Genomic DNA, 25,045 nt, shown 5'->3' with positions numbered 1-25,045 from the left:
GGATATTTGATGTTTTACCATCCTTGTGGGAGACTTCTCTTATGTTCCCTCATGTAGCTGGGGCTGACAGAGGGAGCTCACCCACTCTCTCCAGATTCGAACCACTGACCTGTGGGTCAGCAGTCCTGCTGGAACAGGGATTTAACCCATTGCGCCACCAGCAACTCCAAAATGTATTTAAAACACATAGACAAGTATTTCCTCCTCCCTCCACCAAAAAAAAAAAAACCACTTACAAACTCCCTAGCAATGTGCCTATTCTTCTTCTTTAATTACTTGGTAAACCTGAGTAGGTTTTTAAAGCAGTTGCCCATGTTTGCTTTATAGACAGTCGCACACATGTGCTGTGTCTCTCACAGATGCCTGAAGATACAACTCCATTCTTCCCACCCTATAACATGGAAGAAGATGCACACAATCATCCTTCAAATGAGAAGGAAAGAAAATTCATCTCGCCCTTGCAATTCTCTGCCAAACTTCTTTTGATGTGAAATGTGACATTACAGTAGAATTTAGTAATTATTACTCTGCCTCAACCCCCTTCTAGATATTTTCCCTGTGCTGCTTTATCCCTGGAAGGAGCACTGTGGTTAATGTTTCTAGGCCTCATTTTGAAACTGAAGAAGGGAAGCACATTTCTCCCACTTATTGGCATATTTTCCTTTCTCGGGTCACTGACTTTGCAGGGGTGTGATCCTTTAAATTGATTTTAATTGTTGTTTTTCTTTTTTTTTTCGTGTCAGGAGCAACCGGAGTTGCTTCTGGAGTGAGAGAATTGGCCGTCTGCAAGGACGTTGCCCAGGGGACGCCCGGATGTTTTGATGTTTTTACCATCCTTGTGGGAGGCTTCTCTCATGTCCCCGCATGGAGCTGGAGCTGATAGAGGGAGCTCATCCACACTCTCCCCAGGTGGGATTCGAACCTGGCAGCTTTCAGGTCAGCAACCCAACCTTCAAGTCACTTAGTCCGCTACGCCATCTGGGGGCTCCTTAATTGTTGTTTAAAGATATTCATTTGAATAATTGAGTGAGTCATCTGTGGGAGAGGAATTAGGTTCATAGAGTTGAAAGGGATAATACATAAAAAAGGACAAGGGCCCTTTTTGACTTGGGACCCCTTCCTGTCTGAGAAATGTTTATGTGACCCATACTGCTCTTTTTAATTTAATTCTCTGGAGCAACAGAAAACAAGCCTGCACTGTCTTCTATGTGATATCCTTTCAGATATTTAAAATAGTCATTGTATCATTTCTAAGTCTTCTTTTCTCCAAACTAAGCATATCCAGCATAATGTCAGGAGAGAATGCTTTTGGAACTTACTTTACTTAAGTGATCCCTTGTAGTTTGAGGATGATGGTCCTCCAGGTGTAGTGTCTTGGCGGTGGATGCGTAGGTGGCTGTGGAGACTTATTTTTGACCCGCATGTCCTTCCGCAATGAAGACATCGGTTTCCAGATGGAAGGCGGTCCCGGTCAGGGTTGGCTTGATGTCCCTTCCTCTTGGCACATTTCTCCCTTAAGCCTCCATTCATGCCTCTTTGAACTCTGCAGCACTGCTGGTCACAGCTGACCTCCAATTAGAGTGCTCAGTGGCCAGGGCTTCCCAGTTCTCGGTATCTATGCCACAGTTTTTAAGATTGGCTTTGAGCCCATCTTTTAATCTCTTTTCCTGTCCACCAACATTACGTTTCCCGTTCTTGAGTTGGCAGTGTAATAACTGCTTTGGAAGACGGTGATCAGGCATTCGGACAACGTGGCCAGTCCAGCGGAGGTGATTGCGTAGAAGCATCACTTCAGTGCTGGTCGTATTTGCTTCTTCCAGCACGCTGATATTTGTCTACCTGTCTTCCCAAGAGATTTGCAGAATATTTCGGAGGCAACACTGATGTAATCTTTCCAGGAGTTGAGTGTGATGCCTGTAGACAGTCCATGTTTCACAGGCATATAGCAGGGTTGAGGGGACAATAGCTTTATAAACAAGACCTTGGTGTCCCCACAGATGTCCTAATCCTCAAACACTCTCAGCTTCATTCGGAGAAATGCTGCACTCGCAGAACTCAGGCGGTGTTGTATTTCAGAGTCAATGTTGACTTTTGTGGAGAGGTGGCTGCCAAAATGGTCAACATGGTCAACATTTTCTAATGTTACACCATTAAGCTGTATTCCTAACATTGCAGAGGGATTGTATGGTGCCTGCTGGAAGAGCACTTTGGTTTTCTCAATGTTCAATGAGAGGCCAAGTTTCCCATATGCTTGCTTATAGAACATGACCATATAGCCGGAAAACCAAGCATATCCAGCTTTCTGAGCTGTTCCTCATAGGTTTTGGTTTGCCCAACTATTACCATCTTGGCCATCTTCCTCTGAACAGATTCAAACTGGCCAAAATCCTTCTTAAATTATTCCTCAAAACATTTCTTATAAGATTTCTTATCTTTTTTAAAAAAAAATGGTGTAGCAATAAAGTTGGAAGGTCAAACCAATATCTTTTTTAAAAACCCAAACAGGATATTCCTTTTCTAAAGAGAAGTCATCCTCTCATTCCCATTCTTAATTTATATGGAGTAGCTGGTTAATTGCTTCCAAAGCAAATTAGTAAAATTTTAGCCAAATTTGGTTGATACATCTGGTAGGAGGGAGAATGATGCCTCAGTCATTTGTTAGTCATTCATATGCTGTTACACATTTTACACTTTGTGTTGTAATAAACCAGCAATAGCTTTTAGAAATGTCTTGTGTGAATGTTCTGAGAAATAATAAGACTTGCAGATTTGCTTTTGAATATTTTTGTGTGAGAAGTCAATCTACTGTGGGAGTACATAAGTGTATGCCACCTTGGATGGCTCTCCTGAGTTCACCACATGGTCCCATCTGTGTGCACTCTTTCTCATTTGCAGAACGGTTTGTACAGGAATTTGCAGCATGGAGTGGACTGGTTCAGTGAAGCAATTGGTATGCCTCCTGAGAGGAAATACAATGCTGTCTTATTTGGAGGTATGGATTAAATTCCCATATGTGACTGTGTTAAAAGCAATAGTTTCACTAGAATCTGAGAAAACTGACTTTGTCTATGTTCCTTTATGTCTCATTATAATAACTAGGTTTGTTTGAGGACTACAACTTGTATGGGACATGGAAACGTATACATCTAGTTAAGCCATTGAGCCATCTGTGAGAGTTTATTGGTCTCACTAATACTGTCTTAACCATCCCAATTGCACTGAGGATGGGATGGACTGATTGAAGGGGTAGATGGCATTATATGTAAGCTCCATGTATACAGTATATAATCTAGGACTGGTTAAACAAGAGTCAGTTTCTAAAAAACAGGCTTGAATATTTACTACAAGAATGTTGAGAATGAATAATGTTACACAGTCCTAAAGGCATAATACATCCCAGAGGATTTTGCTCTTAAATGTTTGGTAGTGCTGATACCCACCAAAAGATAATGGCAGTCACAGAGCTTGAGAGTAGGACTTCTTAAACTTTTTTCAACCAATACTTTTTTACATGACCCTGAGTATATAGGTATATTATGTAGATAGACAAATCAAATATTTACTAATAATGAATCATAATGAGATAACCTCATTGGTTTTAATTCGATGTCTTAATACTGCGTTTCTGTTTTTTCTTCTTCTTTTTTTGGTTATTGTGTATGTATTATTACTGGTTTTTGTTCTGTATTTTGATGTTTCATATTTTGTTATTGTTTTGTATCTGATTTTGCTGTAAGCTGCCCCGAGTCCCCTTTGGGGGGAGATGGAGGCGGGATATCAATAAACATTATTATTATTATTATTTATTTAAAAAGACAAATCAAATTTGTATACTAATGAAATCAATGTGTTTGTTTATTTTTATATAGAGAATTAAATCTTGGTGGAATGTTTTGATACTTCAGGATGTAGAGTTTTTTCAGAATAGATCAGTGTTTTGATTTTCTAATTGTCAGTTCTGAAAACGACTCTTCACATAAATAAATAGTACAAAATGGCAGAAATATATTTAGGGCCGTTTCAGATATCGTTGAAAATTGTGTCCTAATTCCAAGACAAAATTCATTTAAGAAGTTTTAAGAAAACTGAAATTTTAAACCTTGATCCGACTTTTAATGACAAATGACTGATATTTTTAATTTCAAATGAGTATGGTTTATGAACCCAACTTAGTTTTTTAGCCATACTGAAAAGATAGTCATCAAACAAAATCAGCATTTTGAAAGGCTTGCTAAACAAGGCAGGCTAATTTCCCCTCTTTATGATGTACAGCTGAAGCATCTGTCACAGAATTGTTGCAAGCACATTCATGTCATTATTTAAAACAGCCTTGGGTGACAAAGTATTTTTGTTCGTTGCACATTCAGAAACCTTTTGCTGTTGCCAATTTTTTTGTGACTCCCACATTAATTTATATGAACCCATATGGGGTCATGATCCATAGATTAAGAAGCTTTGCTTTAGCATAATAATGCATGCATTTCTTGAATATATACGTGACATTTTAAGAGAGATGCTTAAATTTTGGATGTACATCAAAATGCTGTAGGATGTGATGTGGCCCATAGGCACATATGGCAGATATTTTTGGACTGCTCTTGATTCATTGATTAATTTTCAATTTTTCCAGGTCTAATTGGATCCGTCTTTTCTATGCTTCAGTTCTTTTTCTCTCCACTCACTGGTGCTGCTTCTGATTGCTTTGGGAGAAGGCCAGTCATGCTGTTGACTGTGGTATGTCTGATGGGAATAGAAGGTGTGCAGTGTGTCCTCCAGCAGTTTAGATAGCTCTAATCAAGCTGTGTTTGTGTTTATTATTTATAGGCAAACATATTCTAGTATCTAAATTCTCAGTTTCTCTTGAAGCGGGCAACCTTTTCATATATTTAAATATGGTTACAGGATGACAGTTTAACTTAAAATCTGTTGCTTTGGAATTTTCACCATATTTTTCTGAGGAACGGAGGAGAAAAGTAGTCATATCTGGAGATCCAAAAAAAGACTTATCTCCAAAGAACTTGGTTTCAGACAAAACCATGGGCAATGTTCACCATGTTTAGTTTAGTTCAGAAAGTTATTGTACAATGGTTGGGCTGTTTTGAGTAATAAAACACCCAGCTTCAAGCAAATTGAAACTGAATCCAGATAAGACGGAGGTGCTTACCATTAAGGGTGCTAACCTTTATGGAGATGTGTCAACCAATTCTGGACAGGGTTACACTCTTCCTGAAGGACTGTGTTTGTATCTTGGGAGTGCTCCTGAATCCATCACTCCAAATGCCAACCCAGATAGATGAAACGGTAAGGACTGCTTACTACTAACTTTGGCTGATATGCCAGCTGCCCCCCTTTCTAGATTTCGAAGACTTAAAGATGGTGGTGCACATGCTAGTTACCTCAAGGTTGGACTTCGGCAATGCACTATATATTGAGTTACCTCTCTACCAAGTTTGTAAACTCCAGTTAGCTCAAAACATGGCAGCCAGATTGATTATAGATATTTCTAGGAATTATCATATCACACCTATACTAAAATCAGTCCACTGGTTGCCCATTAGTTTCTGGGCAAAGTACAAAATGTTGGTCATTACCTTTAAAATCCTACATGGTTTGGGTCCAGGTTACCTATAACCTGCCCTGTACACTCAGGTCTTCTAGGGGACATTTATGTCAACCAGCCAGTCAGCCACCCCTAGTCTGGGGAATGATCAGTTGGAAGAGATTCAACAGCTAAACAAGCTGTCAAAATTTGAAAGTCTTCTGACAAGCCTACCCAGTCAGCTTTGAACTATAAATTTTAAATATACATTTTATTAGTATTGGTGTGTTCATCTTTGTTCTATGTTTCTTAGTGTTTGCATTTTCATGGTCTTCTGTTGTACTGTCTAATGTCTATGTATTTTAATCATGTTGTACTCCATGTTGAGCCATGAGGAGAAGTAGGTAATAAATATAATTTCTTCTTCCATTTGTAGATTGGTCTGATTGCATCATATTTTCTGTGGGTCATTTCCAGGAGCTTTGAGCTGTTTCTTTTCTCTAGAATAATTGGTGGAATAAGCAAAGGGAATGTCAGTCTCTCCACTGCCATAATCGCTGATTTACAAAATCCGAAAGCTCGAAGCAAAGGCATGGTGAGTGAATGGCATGTCTTTGTGCCTTTGAAGTTTTCTGCTGTTTAGTCTTTAATTTGCAGAGTGGAAGTTTATTATTTGCTCTAAGCAAACAATGCAGTTGTATACTTTCACAAGGATGAGTGGGCCTAGATAAGGTGAATTGACATGAACTTGGCCATTTACCATTATCATCAAATAGTCCAGCAAGTTTGTGTCAGTTATAGCTTGCTCTGGGCCAAAAAATAATATTTTCTAGCCAATAGGAGAATTTGTAATGGATATGAAAGGAGCTTTTGACCCTTAATGAGCATCATAAATTATTCCCATGCCTATTGTTGTTTTAAATTGTTTACTTTATTATGTTTTATACTTAATTATTGGTATATTTGGATTGTTGTTTACATGATTTTAATATGTTGTAAGCTGCTTTGGGTCCCATGAGGGAGAAAAGTGGGATATAAATAAAGATTTATTATTGTTGTTGTTGATGTTGTATGACACAGCAAACAAGATAGATATGCTGGATTTCATTTCACAAAATCACAAGTCGAACACTTCCCAAGTGTCTAGGACTGTGTGATGTATTTTCGGAGGATGCGTGCAGATCCCAGTAGGGTGGCCTTTTGCAGTTGGCAGATCGTAATTTTGTCAATGTCTATTGTTTCCAAATGCCGGCTGAGATCTTTTGGCACGGCACCCAATGTGCCAATCACCATCAGGACCACCTGCACTGGTTTCTGCCAGAGTCTTTGAAGTTCTATTATTATTATTGTTGTTGTTGTTGTTGTTGTTGTTATTTATAGTGTTCTTGTTATACTTGCAAACATGATTGTATAGATAAGTTGCTTTCTGTTTTGGTTACTAAGAAACCCCCAAGCCTCAGTGTTTTCAATAACCTGTGACATACTGCAATTTGTGTAGTGGCTAGTTAGCAAATTACAAATAGCTCTAAGATCATTAATTCACATTTCATGTTTTCCATAACTGATTCAGCTTGGCCAGAATTAACATTATCTAAGGAGGTTAATTATTATTCTTTTCCCAAAAGCAAAAAGCAAAATGAACAGTATTATTTATGAGAATACACATTTTAAAATCTTGAAATATTAAGGAATCAGAGACTAATAACTCTAATAGATAAGATAGATTCTATTCAACTTGTCACAACTGGATATATTAAGGAGTGTTCTAGACACTATCTTTTGTTTTTAACTGAGCATTTACAATCTTATAAATTGCTATAGTGGGAAAACTTGAACATCCCGCCATGTACTATGTAGCATTAGCAGCCCATACTCTGACACAAGGAGCACATTTCATCACACAAGACAGGACAAGGCACCCTCCTTGTGTAAAGTCCGCATCTGCCACCTAAAAACATACAGTCTCTCAAAATTATTCTTGATCTTCCCAGAAATCGCTATTGCACAACTATGAAAGCTATGAAAGTGCAGCTTGCAACATTCTGGGCTTTGGTTTGGTTTGTTGCTGCAAAAATGTATTGGAACATTGAACTAAAAGCATAAGAGAAATAAAGAGATTGGAGAGATAGCAATGCCTTGCTTAGCAAGTGCTCATTTACTCAGATGTGTGTCTGTATGTCTTTTCAAACTTACAATACCGACAATTGAAAGGTATGGACTAAGTGTCCCAAAACTTTGGCACCTTTAAGTAGTAAGGAGGCTTTGAGAGACACATTTGGTTATCAAATAATTTATTTTTAAAAAATAATTAAATATATATATTTGTACTATTACAATTAATTTGTGCAGCATCATAACTCTTGATAATTAAGGTAGAAAAATAAAAGTGGTGCAGGGTAAGTGACTGCTGTTGATGTGTGGAGTATTGATAGCAGAGGGGAAGAGAGAGGAGAGAGGGAGGCAATAAACGTTGTATTAGTACATCTTACAGCACACCGGCACATCTTTACAACTGTAATCAACTTTGGAATATATGTGTCCAGAAGGTGATGTACTGCAATTCCCATCAATGGCTATGCTGGCTGAGGTTGATAAGAGTTGCAATCCTGTAAAATTCATTGGGTCACACATTCATCACCTGACTTGAAACATTTTGAAATACATTTCAGCTGCGATTAGCATGGACACTGCATTGAAACCAACACAACATTAAGCTTTATTGACAAAACCAAATGTGCAATGTTGGATAACCTTGCATCAAATAATACATTGGAGATTTACTGCCTCTGGAAATATGTTTAGAATTAAATAGATGGTTAGACGTGTTAATACATATTATGCTATGTTTTCCTAGGCAATGATTGGTGTGGCTTTCTCTTTGGGTTTTACCTTTGGTCCAACGCTTGGAGCATATCTTGCTATGGAGAAAGAGAAAGGAGAAATCTTCTATGTTAAAGCTGCAACCTTTGCTGTCATGTTCGCTGTTACTGAATTGGCTTTCATCTTCATGTTGTTGCCAGAGACGCTGTCAAAAGAACAACGGGTAACATTTTCTGAAAAGATTTATAATATAGTTGACTGAAAATAAGAGGTAGCGTCCACTTTCTCCTTCAGTTCTTCATTTAAATCAGTTGTGTTTAACCTTTGGTCCTCTGGGTGTTTTGGATTTCGACTCCCAGAATTCATGAGCATTGGACAAGCTGGCTAGGGCTTCTAGGAGTTGGAGTCCAAAATACCTGGAAGGCCAAAGGTTGGACAACACTGATTTACATTATTAGGAACTGAACAAAGAAACATCCACGGATGCCCTACTACTTCCCTAAATCCTACTCTTAGGGTTTCCCTACCCTACCCAGCCTGCTTGCCCATTCTCCCGAGCAGGGGATCTTATCTCAGAATAGAAATTGGATATGAGGTTGAGGATTCTTTCTTTTTACACTTGTCTTCCCAGAGAGGAAGTTGGATGATATACAGTGGGGATTGCCATGTCCATATCCGTTCTTCTATTAGAAGCAAGAAGTAAAGCATTTCAGTAGTCATTCAGCCTCTGTGCTGTTCTTCCAGAAGAGAAGAATTCAGTGGCAGTGACGTTCCTCCTGTCCTAGAAAGAGAATGAGCATATAGTGGTACCCATCCCCTGCTCCTACTTGCAGACACAAAAAGAAGGCCTCTTACTCTAGAGTAAGCCAAGCAGCAGCAGCAGCAACCCAAGGTGGCAGCTCCAGGAGATGAGGAGGAGGGAGGAGGAGAGGGTAAGAGGTGTGAAGGAGGGGCCTGGAGGTGCTTTCATTGCATGAGAGAGGCAGGAGAAGAAGTAGAGTAAGGCAGTAGCAGCAGCAAACAAGGACCTAAGGTGGCAGCTCCAAGACAAACCATGCAATTGCCAAAAATGATGGGAAGGGGAGGGGAACCACCCCACCCCACCCCCCATTGCTGCCAGTCAAAGAGGAAGTGAAATAGTGGTTCTGAGTTGGCACTGGGTGTGTGGTGTGTGAAGCATCTTTGACAGACTTTTGGCAGGAAGGAATGGTGCCCTGCCCTGTCTGCCTGCTGCTGCTCCTGGAGAAGTTAGAGGGCGGGACCAGCGGGGGAAAGAAGAAATGCTTTAAAGGAGATTTCCTTTCTAGAAAGAAAAAAAATCCCTAAAAATTGGGAGATGACCCAAATGTTATAAAACTTGGTGGGCTAAAAGTGGTAGATATGCCCTCCATGTGTGCCGCCAATAGGACAAAAGTATTCTTTTTTTCGAATGCAGAATGAAAAAGTTCATTCAGAAAGGTCCCATTTTCGGGAGAGGTGCTCAGAAACTAAAATGGGGCCTTACGAATGAAACAAACAGAAATGGATAGCGATTCTATACAAATGCACAAGACTAGTAGATACCAGCTCCACAGCTATCTCCTCCTCTTCTTCCTGGAGCAATAGATGCATGGTATTGTTAGCAGTTCCTGGAGGCGCTGGAAAAGTGAGCAGCGGGGGCCTTGCTGACATGGTGGGCGAGTGATGCATTTGTCTGAGACAGTCACCTTATCCAGATCAGTGTCAATATGTGTTATGGATATAATGCAGTCAGAGACATATCTTCCAGTTCAGGACCAACATGAGAATGAAACTGACAGAACGGGGCCAAAAAGCCTTGAAACCATCTCTCCAGAAATCTTTTGTGCCACATAATCTGTGAAACAGTTGAGAGAGGAAGTGTTTATTTCGATCTTAGAATGAAAAGACTCTGCTCAAGTCAAAATATGCCAAAAGCATACATTAGCCCATGACTGTTGACAGGAGTGTAACATGAACTTGCACAAAGCTTTGGATGTGACATCTGTCCAGTCTTAAGGAGCTGCTCCTTCAGAGCAACTATGAATTGAAGAGATTTTGTAAATCCACTAGTTAGTTGTGGTTCAACCATAGGGAAACAAGAATCATTGATAAACTGACTGCCTTCCTGTGTGGTCTAGAATAGCTGAGCAGTTTGAATGAATAGATACATGGATTACCTTAACAATTAATGAACTGCTGTTTGTGTTCAAAGATAGATGCTTATTCTGGCGGTTTGCAGGAAAATATGGCAGAGGGAATGTGATGATGTTGCGATGTTAAGATGTCACGTCCTTAGCATCGCAACAGGGGCAGCATTTTACACCAAAAGAAGCCAGTTTGGTTATTAAATAAGCCATACATTTGCCAGTGTTATTTCTGTGATAGGCAGAGGAAAAGAGAACCAGCAGGGAGGATTTCCCATATGGTCAAAAAATACCCCAGAAGCAACTCCATGACTTTAAAAAATAAATAGTAAAGGTAAAGGTTTTCCCTGACATTAAGTCCAGTCATGTCTGACTCTGGGGGTTGGTGCTCATCTCCATTTCTAAGCCAAAGAGCCGGCATTGTCTATAGACACCTCGAAGATCATGTGGCCGGCATGACTGCATGGAGCGCTGTTACCTTCCCGCCTATTGATCTACTCACATTGGCATGTTTTCAAACTGCTAGGTTGGCAGGAGCTGGAGCTAACAGTGGCCGCTCCCGCCGCTCCCGGGGTTTGAACCTGGGACCTTTCGGTCTCCAGCTCAGTGCTTTAATGCCCTTCACCACCAGGGCTCCTCACTAAACACTAAAGATTGATATCCAACACTAAACCTAAAGATTGGTGATAATGTCCTTTTTTGTATAGGATTCAAAATGTGTGTGGTGAGCAAGTTGGAGAAAGAAAGATTCATTCAGCTCTGAGGTATTTTTCTTCTCTTTCAGGTGTCCTCTGTGATATCTGGTTTTCAGTCAGCTGCTCACTTGATCAGTCCTTTGGCCTTGTTTCAATTTTCTGCAGTTAACCAAAGAATGGAATCACATTCCAGAGAGAGCAAGTCTTTAACTTTTCTTTTTGTTTGAAATTGCTTGACTGATTTAGAATCCTGTTTTATTTTGTTGTGGCATTTTTCTATTACTTGTCTATACAGTGGAAGATAGCTTGTATTTTACTCTTATTTGAAGCAGGAGTATCAGTTTAAATTCTCTAATTTTTAAGGCACATTATTTCAGAACAATAATATTTTATGCTTTGTGCCATAGTTCATTTTCTCAGTGCTTCTAAGTGTTAACAACTGAAAAGCAAAGGGGCTGATCTAGTGCAAGTGTTTTGTCAATTTGTCCTTAATCGATTTTTGATAACTAAAAGATGGTAGAAAGAGTGGAAAAACATGGAAAATGGAATATACTTTCTGTAAAATCCATGAAATTCTATTTATGAAGTAGAGTAATTGTACAGAATTAAATTAAAAAATGAGTCTCTTTACAAGTAAAACTCATTTCTTTGAGGTTCAGTTGAAATATTAACTGGTTTATTGGAAATTGACCTGACTTAAAATTTCCTGAATATCATATGTGCAGAGATCTCTAACTTCTGGGATCTATGGTTCCATCTGGAAATGTGAGCAATAATTGTAGCCACCACTATAAAATGTCTGCCATATCGTGGCTTGTTTAGTTACAAAGGACAGATAACCTGAGAAATTAAATGTAAAACAGAGATTGGGTTTTAATATTGCATGGCGAACCAAATATTTCCATGCAAAATGCACGAGAAAGAAGGAATACGATTGATATTATGAACTGCCCCAGCTCTAACAAACCTACAAAGCTACCCTGCAAAAACCAACAAACCAATTACTGCACAAGATCAAACATAGTCATGCAGACACAACTATCCTTTCAAAGAGAAACCGACAGATAAACTGTTCTTGCCAAGGAAAGAAATAAAAACCCAATACCTAAAACACAATACCTAAAACTATTAAGGCAGAATATAGTATGATGTCAGCTGCACTCAAAATATACTCTCTCTTTCTTTCTTTCTTTCTTTCTTTCTTTCTTTCTTTCTTTCTTTCTTTCTTTCTTTCTTTCTTTCGAGCAGAACTAGCAAATGGTGTGAAGGAGATGATGGGCTGCCGCTGCATGTGGCTTTGAGGCACATTAAAGAAAGGAGAGGAAATGGCCAGGACAGTGTAGGCTACAGATCTTTTCAGCTAGGACAACAATAAAGGAATTGAAAGGATTGCTGGCTGTGTGTTGAATTCCAGGTGCAGGTTTTTTTTTTTCATGTCAGGAGCAACTTGAGAAACTGCAAGCCACTTCTGAGAGAATTGGCCGTTTGCAAGGATGTTGCCCAAGGGGTGCCCGGATGTTTTTGATGTTTTACCATCCTGTGGGAGGCTTCTGTCAAGTCCCCGCATGGGAAACTAGAGCTGACAGATGGGAGCTCACTCCGCTCCCCAGATTCGAACCACTAACCTTTCTGTCAGCAGTCCTGCCAGCAAAAGCTTTTGACCCATTGTGCCACTGGAGGCTCTAGGTGCAGGCTGACATCTAACTATATTATCCACAAAAACAGGGTTTGAAACCTGGGTTAAGAGAGAACCTGCAATTAGTGCAGCTGAGAATTTACTCTAAATCACTGAAAGTGAACAAAGAGGAGAGGAGTAAGTTTACATTAATTTAGATGGTTTATACATTCTCATAAATTACAGAAAGTATTTGCAAGAATTAGGGAAGTGTTAGAATATACAGCAGATGAGTCTACACTGACCATATAATGCAGTTTCAAACTGCATTATATGGCAATGTAGTTGGGGCTGAACCTGGCATGAAATTAGCAAAGCATAAGAATGGTTGTACATATATTCTGCTGGACTGACGCTGCACGCCAGCTTTTATAAAGACTATTTTATTATCTTCACAGATCTCAAGACCCTTGGCTTGGTGTACTTCATGTACCTCTTCCTCTTCTCTGGTCTGGAATACACTCTGGGTTTCCTTGTTCATCAGCACTTCCAATTCAGCAGGTATTTCAAATGGTGTTTGTTTTGTGAGCAGAAGCTACGAACTATAAAAGAAGTCCGCCGTGTATTTGCTCAGCTGCACTCTGTTACATTCTTTATTCAATTCTTGGGAAAACTCAACCCTTGGGAAAATTCAGGAAATGTCTCTACTGTTAATCTTCCTTTAGAAGAAAGCAACTATTGTTATCTTGAGTGGAAACTGCTTCCTTAATAGTGCCAGGTGTAAGATCCCCTTCAATCATTTACTTGCTGGAAAGCAATTATATTTACAATATATGTTTTCCGCCCCAACTTGGAATCTGCTCAAGTGACACTCCTGCCCCACCAAGATCAGAAGCAGGCATCAAGAGACTCATTTTTTTTTACAACAGAAAATAATATTTAAATTAGCAAAGGGATTCCTTGAGACAGAACTTGCAGACTGGTGTCTTTGAACTGCTTGAAATTTTATTTTGCAGCTCCTGATCTGAATTCCTTTTAATATTGTACTCACTTCGACCACTGTTTCTTAAACTGTAGATCCTGAGCCCAGATAGGATTCACTTAGTTCAATTGTCATGAACAATTTGGCCACAATTAAAGTATTCAGAATGTCAACGAGTGACTATTTTAATTTACATTAATTTATTGTGCAGTGTTTACAGAGGGCTCTGTAGAAGATGCTTCAGCTGTACTTCATAAAAACAAAAATCAGCCTGTTTAACAAACTTTGCAAATGCGTGTTATCAGTAAAAGTCTGATTTTTATACCTATTTTATATACTTATATACCTGAGGTCATATAAACATGCCTCAGGCCTAAAGTGGAAAAGTTTAAGAAGTCCTGGCCTGAAATGAGGTGATAATCCCATCACTAAGCAGTCATTTTACCTTTGAAAGAGTGCTGACTTGAGAATCAATTAATCCTTTTAATCAATACTGCAGATTTGCAGAAAGGAAGTATCTGTAAAAAGAAATCAAATTACCTTTTTTGTTTTGCAGAACTACAGTATGAATTTATTATTTTCAATTAATGTAATGGGAGGGTTTCTTAGAGACTTTGTTATGTCACTTTTAAAAAGTATTTTATTGTTTATTGATAAGTAACTTAAGTCATTATAGTGTGTATAACGCATTCCATTGTTCACTGTGCTGTTTTCTATTTTGCTAGAAGAAAATATCTTTTTAAAAGTAACGTAAAAGTAACAATCATCTGTTACTCACGACACCAGTACAATAACTTGCCTCTTACTCATTGCATCACTTCTGTAATGTAACTTTCTTGCATCCTCATTACTCATTATAAGTAATTTTTTTTACTTGTTGTAATACAATAGCAATGGGTTTTTTCTGTATAAAAATTAACTCAGGCAAACAGTGTTTATCCAATATTTATATGTTTGAAACATGGTAAGAATCTGTTTAGCAATGTGTTGTCGAAGGCTTTCATGGCTGGAATCACTGAGTTGCTGTCAGTTTTCTGGCTGTATGGCCATACCATACATCAAGGGAACCACTGACCACATAGGGAAGCTGATGAAGAAACACAACCTACAAACTATCTACAGACCCACTAAGTAAATCTAACGTTCAACAAAGGACAAGAGGGATCCTCTCACCTCTGCAGGAGTCTACTGAGTACCATGCGGCTGTGGACAAGTCTACATAGGGAACACCAGATGCAGCAGCATTGCCCAAACCTGAATCAAGGAACATGAAAGGCACTGCAGACTAACTCAACCAGAGAAGTCAGCCATAGCAGACCACTTGATAAACCAACCTGGACACAACATATTGAGGACACAGAAATGTTGGACCACTCTAACAGCCACCATGTCAGACTACACAGAGAAGCCATTGAAATCCACAAACATGTGGACAATTTCAACAGAAAGGAAGAAACCATAAAAATGAACAAAATCTGGCTACCTGTCAGGGTCTGCAATACAGACAAAGATGAAGGGCTGCCAGGCCCAGCATCTGAGTCAGTGGAAAGCAGAGAACACAGCTGCAGCCTGACGCTGAGGAAGCTACCCCTGCAGTGCAGGACAAAGTGCCTCAGGCAAGTGGGAGTCTTGAGTTAGCTCTGGATCAGGAGAGCAACGAGGCAGAGTTAAGCATCCCAGAAAGATTACAACCCAGGACCCATGCTATTCAGCTGCGTAGATCCGCCCAATTGGCACAGTAAAGGGCATAAAGAGTGGCAATTTGGATTTGGACTTTGCTGGGAGCAACATTTAGAACATGCTACACCTTGGAGCTCTGTCGTATGACTTCATGTGCCTTATTGTGTGTTAGATTTTGACTTCGGACTTTGGGTTAGATATAGTTTGAATGTGTTGATGAGGACTTTTGGACTCGACTATTGACTACACTTTCTGGATTATACCTACATAGTTTGTTGTTTGAATTTACCTTGGCTTGGACCCCGGACTGACTGACGAGCATAGTGAGTGGCTGTTTATACTGAGAGACGCAGTGCAGGGTTGTGACACTACCGGTAAAATCAGGACAGTAAATAAAGAACAACACTCACAAAACGGGAATTCCAGGCATGAAACAATCGGGGCCAGCTAACACCTCCCAACAAAGGATTCCCCCAGGCAGGAAGCAGCCAGGTTTTGAAACTGCAAGGCCATTCAGTGCTAATTAAGGTGTCCAATTGCAACATCCACACTAGCCTCAGGCAGACAAGAGTTCTTTCTCCCACAGTGGACATCCCACAGATATATAAATCCCACTTGCCTAGTTTCCAACAGACTTCACAACTTCTGAGGATGCCTGCCTAGATGTGGGCGAAACGTAAGGAGAGAATGCTTCTGGAACATGGCCATACAGCCTGGGAAACTCACAGCAATGCTTTGTAGCTGTAGCTGAAGTGGAATAGTTGTGTTAGTTATGTCTGCAAAGGGAGTTCCTGTGAATGAATGAATGAATGAATGAATGAATGAATGAATGAATGAATGTGTGATAATTTGAAAAGAAAATGCAACCTGTTTCTGTTTCATTTAAATCTTTTGCTTTGTACAAGGAGCAATCAATTTTGCTGTGTTTTTGTGCCTTTGTTAGATTTTATTAGGGGGGATGCTGGGGGCTGATGAAGGGTGGGGTTGGAAGCTTCATGTCTATCACATTCCTTCTCAAACTTGGCTGACACATGCATGACCTTTTGTTCTCTTTTGGCTTCTCCTGCCCCATTTTGGCTTAGCATGGAACAGGGAAAGATGTTTTTCTTCATTGGAATATCAATGGCTGTGATCCAGGGAGGTTACACTCGGAAAATTAAGCCAGGAAATGAACTAAAGGCTGCAAAAATGGTAAGAGTTCTCTTTAGAATTTAAAAAGTATTCTTCCCTTGATTTCACACATGCAGGCCTTCAGAAGTTTTCAGAAGAGGGCACCTGGAAAATTAAATTCACTTAATATTTATAGAGCAACTACAAAGTCAGTAACTAAAGAAGACTATAGAGTGGTGTGTTTGTTTTGAGTATCAGCTGCAACACATTACATGGCTTACATCAGATGTTCTTGTGGCTGTTTAAATGTGCTGCTTCCTGTTTAAATCTACATTGCAGCATGCTTTGGTGTAGTGCATTTTGTGACCACTGCAATCTCAAATGAGCTTGGAGCTGCACTCTATGGGCAATGTAGATGGGCCCGCAATCATTCCTTAATGGATTATTTATTTATTTATTTATTTATTTACAGTATTTATATTCCGCCCTTCTCACCCCGAAGGGGACTCAGGGCGGATCACATTATAACACACATAGGGCAAACATTCAATGCCCATAAACACATCAAACAGAGACTGAGAGACACACGCAGAGGCAAGTTAACGTTCTTCTGAGGGGATGTTCGATTCTGGCCACAGGGGGGAGCAGCTGCTTCATCATCCACACTGACGGCACTTCCTCATTCCAGGTCGTAAATTAGTTAATCTTGCCTCCCCACTTTAGTGGTACCTTATCTCCTACTTGATAGATGCAACTATCTTTCGGGTTGCTAGGTCAGCAACGAGCAGGGGCTATTTTTTATTTTTAATTGACGGGTGCTCACCCCGCCACGGGCTGGCCTCGAACTCATGACCTCATGGTCAGAGTGATTTAAGGCAGCTGCTCAACAGCTGCGCCACAGCCCGATTAGTTTGCATGTCCAATCCAATAAGCCTTTTTTGGCATATATAACAAGACAGTGTAAAATGCAGTGTACATTATACAATAGAAAACTTGGCGTTTGTCACACATTCAATTTCCAGCTTGTCAATATCCTCCTTGAACTGTGAGATCCAGAAATGGACACAGTATTCCAGGCAAAGTCTGATCAAAGCAGAATAGACCATCCCTTTGGCAGTAAGCCACCTGGTCTCAAAAGTAATTCAGGCAAATGAGGAATTCTCTTTCGTGAGACCATTGCTTGATGAAAACCATGAGATTTATCATTCTCTCTCCACTCCCTTTCCTTTTGGCAGGCAATACTGCTGTTGGTTCCTGCTTTCCTTTTAATTGGCTGGAGTAACAATGTGATCATCCTGAGCACTGGATTGTTTCTCTACTCTTTTGGTGAGCTCGAAAGTTAAGTGAAGCATGTTGAATGTGTTGCGTAGTTTGATTGAATTTATTAACGCAGAGAGCTTTAAATTAGAAAAGCTGATTTCTTTGCTTCTAAAGTCTTGAAGGAAGTGCAGCACAGTTTCTTCTCATGCTAATGGTCTTCCTGGAAGTTGCCAGGGTGATGTTTAGACATATCATTAGATTGTGCTGTTTCAGCTTATACTGAGCCTTTCCTGCCTCCTTCTAAGCCCTGATGGGAATTTGTGATTCTATTAACCCTGTCCTAGCATCTCCCTCCCTGCAAAATTATAGTGTCTCAGAAAATAGTGATTGTTGTCCATTGAACTAAGGACATTGATGAAAATGTCTCACTTTCAATGGTGGTGGGGAAAGTTTCATGATCCAAGATGCTTTTCAAACTATAAATGAGAGTTGGGCAGAGTGTGGCCCCTTGCTGCCTGTGGTTCCCAAAGTTGTCTTTGTGGCCCTTGGTCTCTACAGAGACCTCCCTATTTCTTGGGAAAAGCTTCTAGGAGATACACTTCAGTTTTGAATAGATTCTAAGGGGCTTGTCTACACAGTTTGGCCTTGAATACAGTTGTTTTTTTGAACCCCAAGCAAGCTACTTTTGTTTTTGTGCTGGAATATTTTTTTTAATTGTTGGCAGCCCTTATAGAACACTTCCTAGAGGCCTACAGAATATTAGCCCCCAATGGTCCATAGTTGGCAATACTTTACAGGAAAGCAAAGTAAACATTGACCGATTTTCAAAATAGTAATCCATGAAAATGAAAGTTTTCACTACTTGTCTGTCATATATGTACAGTAGAGACTCACTTATTCAACCTTCGCTTATCCAATGTTCTGCATTATCCAACTCAGTTTGCCTCCCACCCGGATCCACAGCTGTTTTTCTAGGCAGCAGCGCTCAGTGGGCAGAAGTTTAGGGTTAGAAGTTTAGCCACACTCCCAAACCAGTGGCAGACTTGTTGCAAAACATGATGTTTTGGTGCTTAATTTGTAAAATCATAATGTAATTTAACGTTTAATAGGCTTTTCTTTATTCCCTCTTTATTATCCAGCATTTTTGCTTATTCAATGTTTTGCCGGCCCGTTTATGTTGGATAAGTGAGACTCTACTGTATGTCTTTTCACTTAGACATTTAGATTCACTGGTTTAATGACACCTTTAACTTGCTTCCAGCTTCTGCAGTTGTTGTTCCATCTCTGTCTACAGTAGTGTCTGGCTATGGTGAGTGCTGTTCAATCAACATCTTCCTCTTCTAGTGGTTGTTTCAAGTGTATATTGATTATGAATCCTCACAGCCAGAGTTGTTCTGTCAGATCTTTGACTTACACATCAAGATGGCTTGAGGTCCGTGAACCACATTAAAAGAAGGATTGTTTTCGATCACACAAAATGTGCTTGACACTAACTGTAACTAATATGAAAGAAAGAAAGAAAGAAAGAAAGAATACTTTTTCAGATATCCACCACTACAAATAAGCAAAAAAAAAAAAGCTGTCACAAAATAATCCTAATTATGTACCACTCCATTCGGAGGATCTTTTAAAATCACCAAGTAGGTGTTCTAGCTTGAAGGTTTGCAATTGCAATCTGAATTACGGCTAATATTCCAATATTTGTAGAAAGTAACATACTCTGATTGTTCCATTGTCATCTACAAATTCTGCACTTGAGAACTACACAATTGAATTACAAAAAAAGTCATCATATTTATGATTTTGTGTTCGGCATCCTGGGCTGCAGCCTGGAACTAAAGATCTCACCTTGAGAAACAAAAGCAAGATTGGGAGTCACAACTAAATGATTCATCATGTGCCAGGTACAAAAATGACAGGCTGGAATTACTTAGTACCTTGAGTTAAGAGTTTAAGTCAGTGACAGAGCTCTTAACTCAAATTGCTCTTACCTCAAAGTGAATTTTTGCACTGAAATTATTAATCCATTCCAGCTCTCCAAACCCCCCTATTCCCAATTTTTGTTACATTTTTTAAAAATAAGAAAATGTACTTTATAAATAAAAAATAATGTATAAATGCACATTCACATGGAATAATAAAAAAGAAAGATTAACTGTAAAATGATAGAAGCACAAAGTTGTGGCAGAGAAGTGCATTTGAGGCCACAAAATGTGTGTTGACCAGTGGAACAACAAGGCAAAATAGGACACACAGAGCCATCTGGTTAATATATGTGGAAGATAAAATCCAACTTCCGGACCAATCAGGTGAAGATGCACCAGGAACTAAGGATAAAATTCCGAAGCAAGTAAATAAATAGGGGGTTTGTGCTTACCATTACTAAATAGTCATTTGCTTGGTGGCAAGGGAGTTAATGACTGGACACCCACAAAAGTCAAAATGGGAACAGAAAGGAGGAGACCAGGAAGGGTGAACCATCACCATTCTATGGTCATCATACACACCATTAAACATACCCACTTCCTGCAGTGATTCATAGCAAGTGGAAAACCCATACCGGAAAAAGGGGTCAGGGTGAGCTTTGATAAATTTCTTGCCACATTCCTTTGGCGTGAAACAACAGTGATGACAGTAAATACGCCAGGATGCTATCTGGCAGAATATGCATCCTTTGAATTGTGTCAAAGTAAATCTCACAGTTCCAATGAATGTTAAAACACCTGTCAGGATTTCCCCGAGCTACATTTTACTTCCTGTAAAAGTATAGTTTGGATAAAAATCTAGCAATCCAGAATAAATAAAGTGAAAGGAAAAAAGAATGAAATAGAAATCATTTGGATGCTACTGGGATAAACATTATAAACTTCCCTTCATTTTGGAATGTTTCAGAAACTTCAGGAAGGGCAGGAGTAATATACACGGTTCTGTTGAGTAGCTACAGTGTGCCTGATTTGTAGCTTCCTGAAGTCAGCAGAGGAGGCTGCATACTTTAGAGGTACCATGTCTTATCTGATCTTCAAAGATAAGCAGAGTCAACTGTGATTACTTGGATGAGAGACTGCCAATGAATTCCTGGTACTGCAGGCTGTATTGCAGAGAAAGGATTTGGCAAAAACCCCTCTGAGAATTCCTTTGCTTAAGAAAACTATGAAATTCCTGGGGTTGCCATAAGTCAACAGGAAGCTTGAAAGTGCACACATGCATGCACATGTACACACAACTACCTGTTTTCCTTGTAAGGCCTCATCCCACATAGGTGGAGTGCTCGGTGGCGCAGTGGGTTAAATCCTTGTGCCAGCAGGACTACTGACCTTCAGGTTGCCGGTTCAAATCCGGGGATAGCAGGTGAGCTCCCTCTGTTAGCTCCAGCTCCCCATGCAGGGACATGATAGAAGCTTCCCACAAGGATAGATAAACATCAAACATCGGGCGTCCCCTGGACAACGTCCTTGCAGACAGCCAATTCTCTCACACCAGAAGCGACTTGCAGTTTCTCAAGTTGCTCCTGACACAAAAAAAATCCGCATAGATATAAAGGAGCAAATAACAAATGCTGGAAAATTGAAGTTCAAGGAGTGTCCTATTACCATATGTGGTGGACCTGTAAAAAGACCAAAAACGTTTTTGAGACAAATTCACAAAGTAATCCAAGAAATTTTTAAGAATCAGCTTTAAATCAGAACTCATACTACTAGGACAGTTGGATTATCAAATAAAAAGGAGCATGAGAGACTATTATAGTACATGTTAATAGTATCAAGAATCCTTTTTGCTCAAATGATGGAAAAAAACAGAGATGCCAACTATGGAAGATTGGACAGTGAAGATATGAAATCAATAGAAATGAAAAAGTTAATAATTTTGTTGAAGAATTAAATCACTGGACAAATTCTTAAAAGAAACCTTTCTATCAATATATATTTGAGGGAGAGTGAAAGACTTTGTGTAAAAGTTTAGAGATATATACTGTTGGATATTCATTTGATAATATAAAAATAGGCAGAAGTAAATTTTCTGGATATAAAGTAGGAAAAATGTTGAGCTATAGAGAAATCAACAAAAGGGAAGTAGGAAATTCTCTTTTAAAACTAATTATGTATATATGTTTATATTACTGTAGAGATATATGCTGGTAAGATAAACTGTGTAGTAATGCGCACACAACTGCCTCCCGGTTTTCCTTGTAAACCCTCAACCTGCAAATGGTGTGTATGTGTACTTTGGCCATGACCCAGAGAAGTAGAGGAAAGAGAGACATACAATTTGATTGCACTACAAATTCCCCCTCCTCAGACCACTACTTTGCAGGGACATGAGTTCACAGATATGGATATGTCAGTTACTATTTTAGCCTGAGGCTTGGGAGGAAGTGGCCTCATTCGCCTTCCTAATTCTGGCAGATATGTGGAATTCCAAAAGCTAGTGCTTTTGAAAAGCTCATATCCTTTACAATTTGAAATATTCAATTTTTAGAAACATACATGCACCTTCAGACACTTGTCAAGTTACAGCAACCCACTGAATTTCCATAGGGTTTTCTTTGGTTAGGAACACTCAGATATGGGTTGCTATGAGTTTTCCAGCTATATAACCTTGTTCCAGAGGCATTCTCTCCTGCTATTTCGCCCACATCTATGGCAGGCATCCTTGGAGGTTGTGAGGTCTGTTGGAAACTAGGTAAATGGGGTTTATATATCTGTGGAATGCCCAGGGTGGAAGAAAGAACTCTTGCTTGTTTGAGACAAGTGTGAATGTTGCAGTTGGCCACCTTGATTACCATTGAATTGCCTTGCAACTTCAAAGCCTGGCTACTTTGCCTGGGGGGAATCCTTTTTTTGAGAGGTTGTTTCCTGTCTATAATTTCCCTGTTTTTTTTGTTTTTTTTTTAGTGTTGCTCTTTATTTATTGTTCAGATTCTAGAGTTTTATAAAATACTGGTAGGCAGATTTTGTTCATTTTCATGTTTTCCTCCTTTCTGTTGAAATTATCCAGATGCTTGTGGATTTCAGTGGCTTCTCTGTGTAGTCTGATGTGGTTGTTAGAGTGGTCCAGCCTTTCTGTGTTCTCAAATAATATGCTGTGTCCAGGTTGGTTCATCAAGTGCTCTGCTATGGCTGACTTCTCTAGTTGAGTTAGTCTGCAGTGCCTTTCATGTTCCTTGATTCGTGTTTGGGCAATGCTGCGTTTGGTGGTCCCTATGCAGACTTGTCCACAGCTGCATGATATACGGTAGGCTCCTACAGAGGTGAGAGGGCCCCTCTTGTCCTTTTCTGAACGTAGCATTTGTTGGAAAACTCACAGCAACCCAGTGATTCCGGCCATAAAAGCCTTCGACAACACACTCAGATATGGTTTTGCCAGTTCCTTCCTCTGAAATAAGAGACTATAGCGCCCGTTGTTCCTTGGTGATCTCCCATCCAAGTTGATCCTACTTAAATAGTGCCTTTAGGATATTTAGTGCCCTTAAAATCTTAGGCAGGGGTGTAAAACTCATTTTAATCAGGGGCCAGATCAACCTTATGATTGCCTTTAAAGGGCCATTGAATCAGTGGATGAAAAATCTGTGAAAACAGTAGGCCAACAATAATTATTTTACATTATGTTAATTGCTCTGTAGTTTTTACCCAATTTGAGTCCCTAGATGTTTTTGAATGACAATTCCCATCACTTTTGATTATCCGCCATGCCGACTGCGGATAATGGAAATTGCAACCCAACAGACTCTGAGTTTGGGGAAAGGTTAAATGATGTTTTAAAGAGACATCATACCACAAGCCTTCTATCCAGATCTAAACCCCACTATCCTGAATAAATAGAACAAACTGCAGCCTTCCAGATGTTACTGTATCACGTCTCCCATCGGCTCTAGTCATAATGTCTAATGATGAGGAATACAGTTGTAGTTCAACTTCTGGAGGGCTACATAAAATGACTTGACGGGCTGGATTCGATTCATGAGCATTGAGTTTAACACATGTACTTTAGGTTATTTTAGTGCCTACCTTTTTTATGGAACACACATATTAAGATTAGCAACTCATTGTTTTCCTTGTATTTATTTTATTAAAAATAATAATTATTATTATAACCTCTGAGGATGTCTGCCATAGATGTGGGCGAAACATCAGGAAATAATACTTCTGGAACATGGCCATACAGCCTGGAAAATGCACAACAACCCTGTGATCCCGGCCATGAAAGCTTTCAACAACAATAATATAATAATAATAATAATAATAATAATAATAATAATAATAATAATAATAATAATAATGTCACAGCAAACAAGATAGATATGCTGGATTTCATATCACAAAATCACAAGTCGAACACTTCCCAAGTGTCTAGGACTCTGTGATGTATTTTCGGATGATGCGTGCAGATCCCAGCAGGGTGGCCTTTTGCAGTTGGCAGATCGTAATTTTGTCAATGTCTATTGTTTCCAAATGCCGGCTGAGATCTTTTGGCATGGCACCCAGTGTGCCCATCACCACCGGGACCACCTGCACTGGTTTCTGCCAGAGTCTTTGAAGTTCAATCTTGAGGTCCTGATAGCGGCTGAGTTTTTCCTGTTGTTTTTCGTCAATGTGACTGTCACCTGGGATGGCAACATCAATGATCCAAACCTTTTTCTTTTCCACAACTGTGATGTCTGGTGTGTTGTGTTCCAATTATTATTATTATTATTATTATTATTATTATTATTATTATTATTTGTATTCCGCCATATCTCTCCAAGGTAGCATCCTCTATATTGCCAGCATTCATTTTTCCTTTGCTGGGAAACAAAGTTAGAAAATTAGAAATACAAAATGATCATTGTTTTCTCTGTTATTACTTTCATATTTTTTATCAAGAGGAAAATGGCTGAAATGTTCAAGTGGAGGTGTTCAAGCATATGCAGTTGCTTTCATTTGGAGCCATATTTTATGAAAGATAAGCCAATGGAAGAAAAAAAACAGGCTGATATCTACCTCTTGTTTTCACAGGATTGATAAGCCAAAAAGGAACTGTAATGGGCATCTTAAGGAGTCTGGGAGCCCTTGCGAGAGCTGTTGGGCCAATCACGGCAGCCACAGGTATTTTTTCAAGGGTCTTCAAGTCCACACACATTGTGGTTCTTTAAGAGGAACACAGGCTGTTATGATAAGTTGGAGAAAAGAAATCTGCGAGGAGATGTGATGGCCACGTTTTAAT

At 39.5% G+C, this 25,045-nt stretch overlaps 1 protein-coding gene and 1 long non-coding RNA gene across 5 annotated transcripts in view; one reads left to right on the top strand and one right to left on the bottom strand.

Moving 5' to 3' along the window:
• mfsd10 (major facilitator superfamily domain containing 10) overlaps positions 1-25,045 on the top strand; it is a 38,215-nt gene that overhangs the window by 6,765 nt on the left and 6,405 nt on the right. For 3 of the 4 annotated variants that reach the window (XM_008111311.3, XM_008111313.3, XM_008111312.3), the window contains exons 3-12: positions 2,896-2,992; positions 4,631-4,734; positions 5,976-6,134; positions 8,394-8,582; positions 11,288-11,396; positions 13,272-13,374; positions 16,558-16,666; positions 17,821-17,911; positions 19,107-19,154; positions 24,838-24,927. In XM_008111311.3, the coding sequence (XP_008109518.1) occupies positions 2,896-2,992; positions 4,631-4,734; positions 5,976-6,134; positions 8,394-8,582; positions 11,288-11,396; positions 13,272-13,374; positions 16,558-16,666; positions 17,821-17,911; positions 19,107-19,154; positions 24,838-24,927 (1,099 nt within the window). Of the gene's footprint in view, positions 1-743; positions 937-2,895; positions 2,993-4,630; positions 4,735-5,975; positions 6,135-8,393; positions 8,583-11,287; positions 11,397-13,271; positions 13,375-16,557; positions 16,667-17,820; positions 17,912-19,106; positions 19,155-24,837; positions 24,928-25,045 lie in introns of all 4 variants that reach the window. The other variant, XM_062982048.1, reaches the window with a different exon arrangement.
• LOC134299357 (uncharacterized) lies at positions 17,033-23,566 on the bottom strand. The gene is made up of 2 exons (XR_010006546.1): positions 21,160-23,566; positions 17,033-19,344 (listed from the first exon to the last, which is right to left on the bottom strand). It is a non-coding gene; the product is annotated as an uncharacterized LOC134299357 (long non-coding RNA).

This window comes from Anolis carolinensis, chromosome 5, assembly GCF_035594765.1.
Source record: "Anolis carolinensis isolate JA03-04 chromosome 5, rAnoCar3.1.pri, whole genome shotgun sequence".
In the NCBI taxonomy this organism is placed as follows: Eukaryota; Metazoa; Chordata; class Lepidosauria; order Squamata; family Dactyloidae; genus Anolis; species Anolis carolinensis.
The sequence above is the reverse complement of the archived record's forward strand: the minus strand, read 5'-3'. Positions and strand labels throughout refer to the sequence as shown.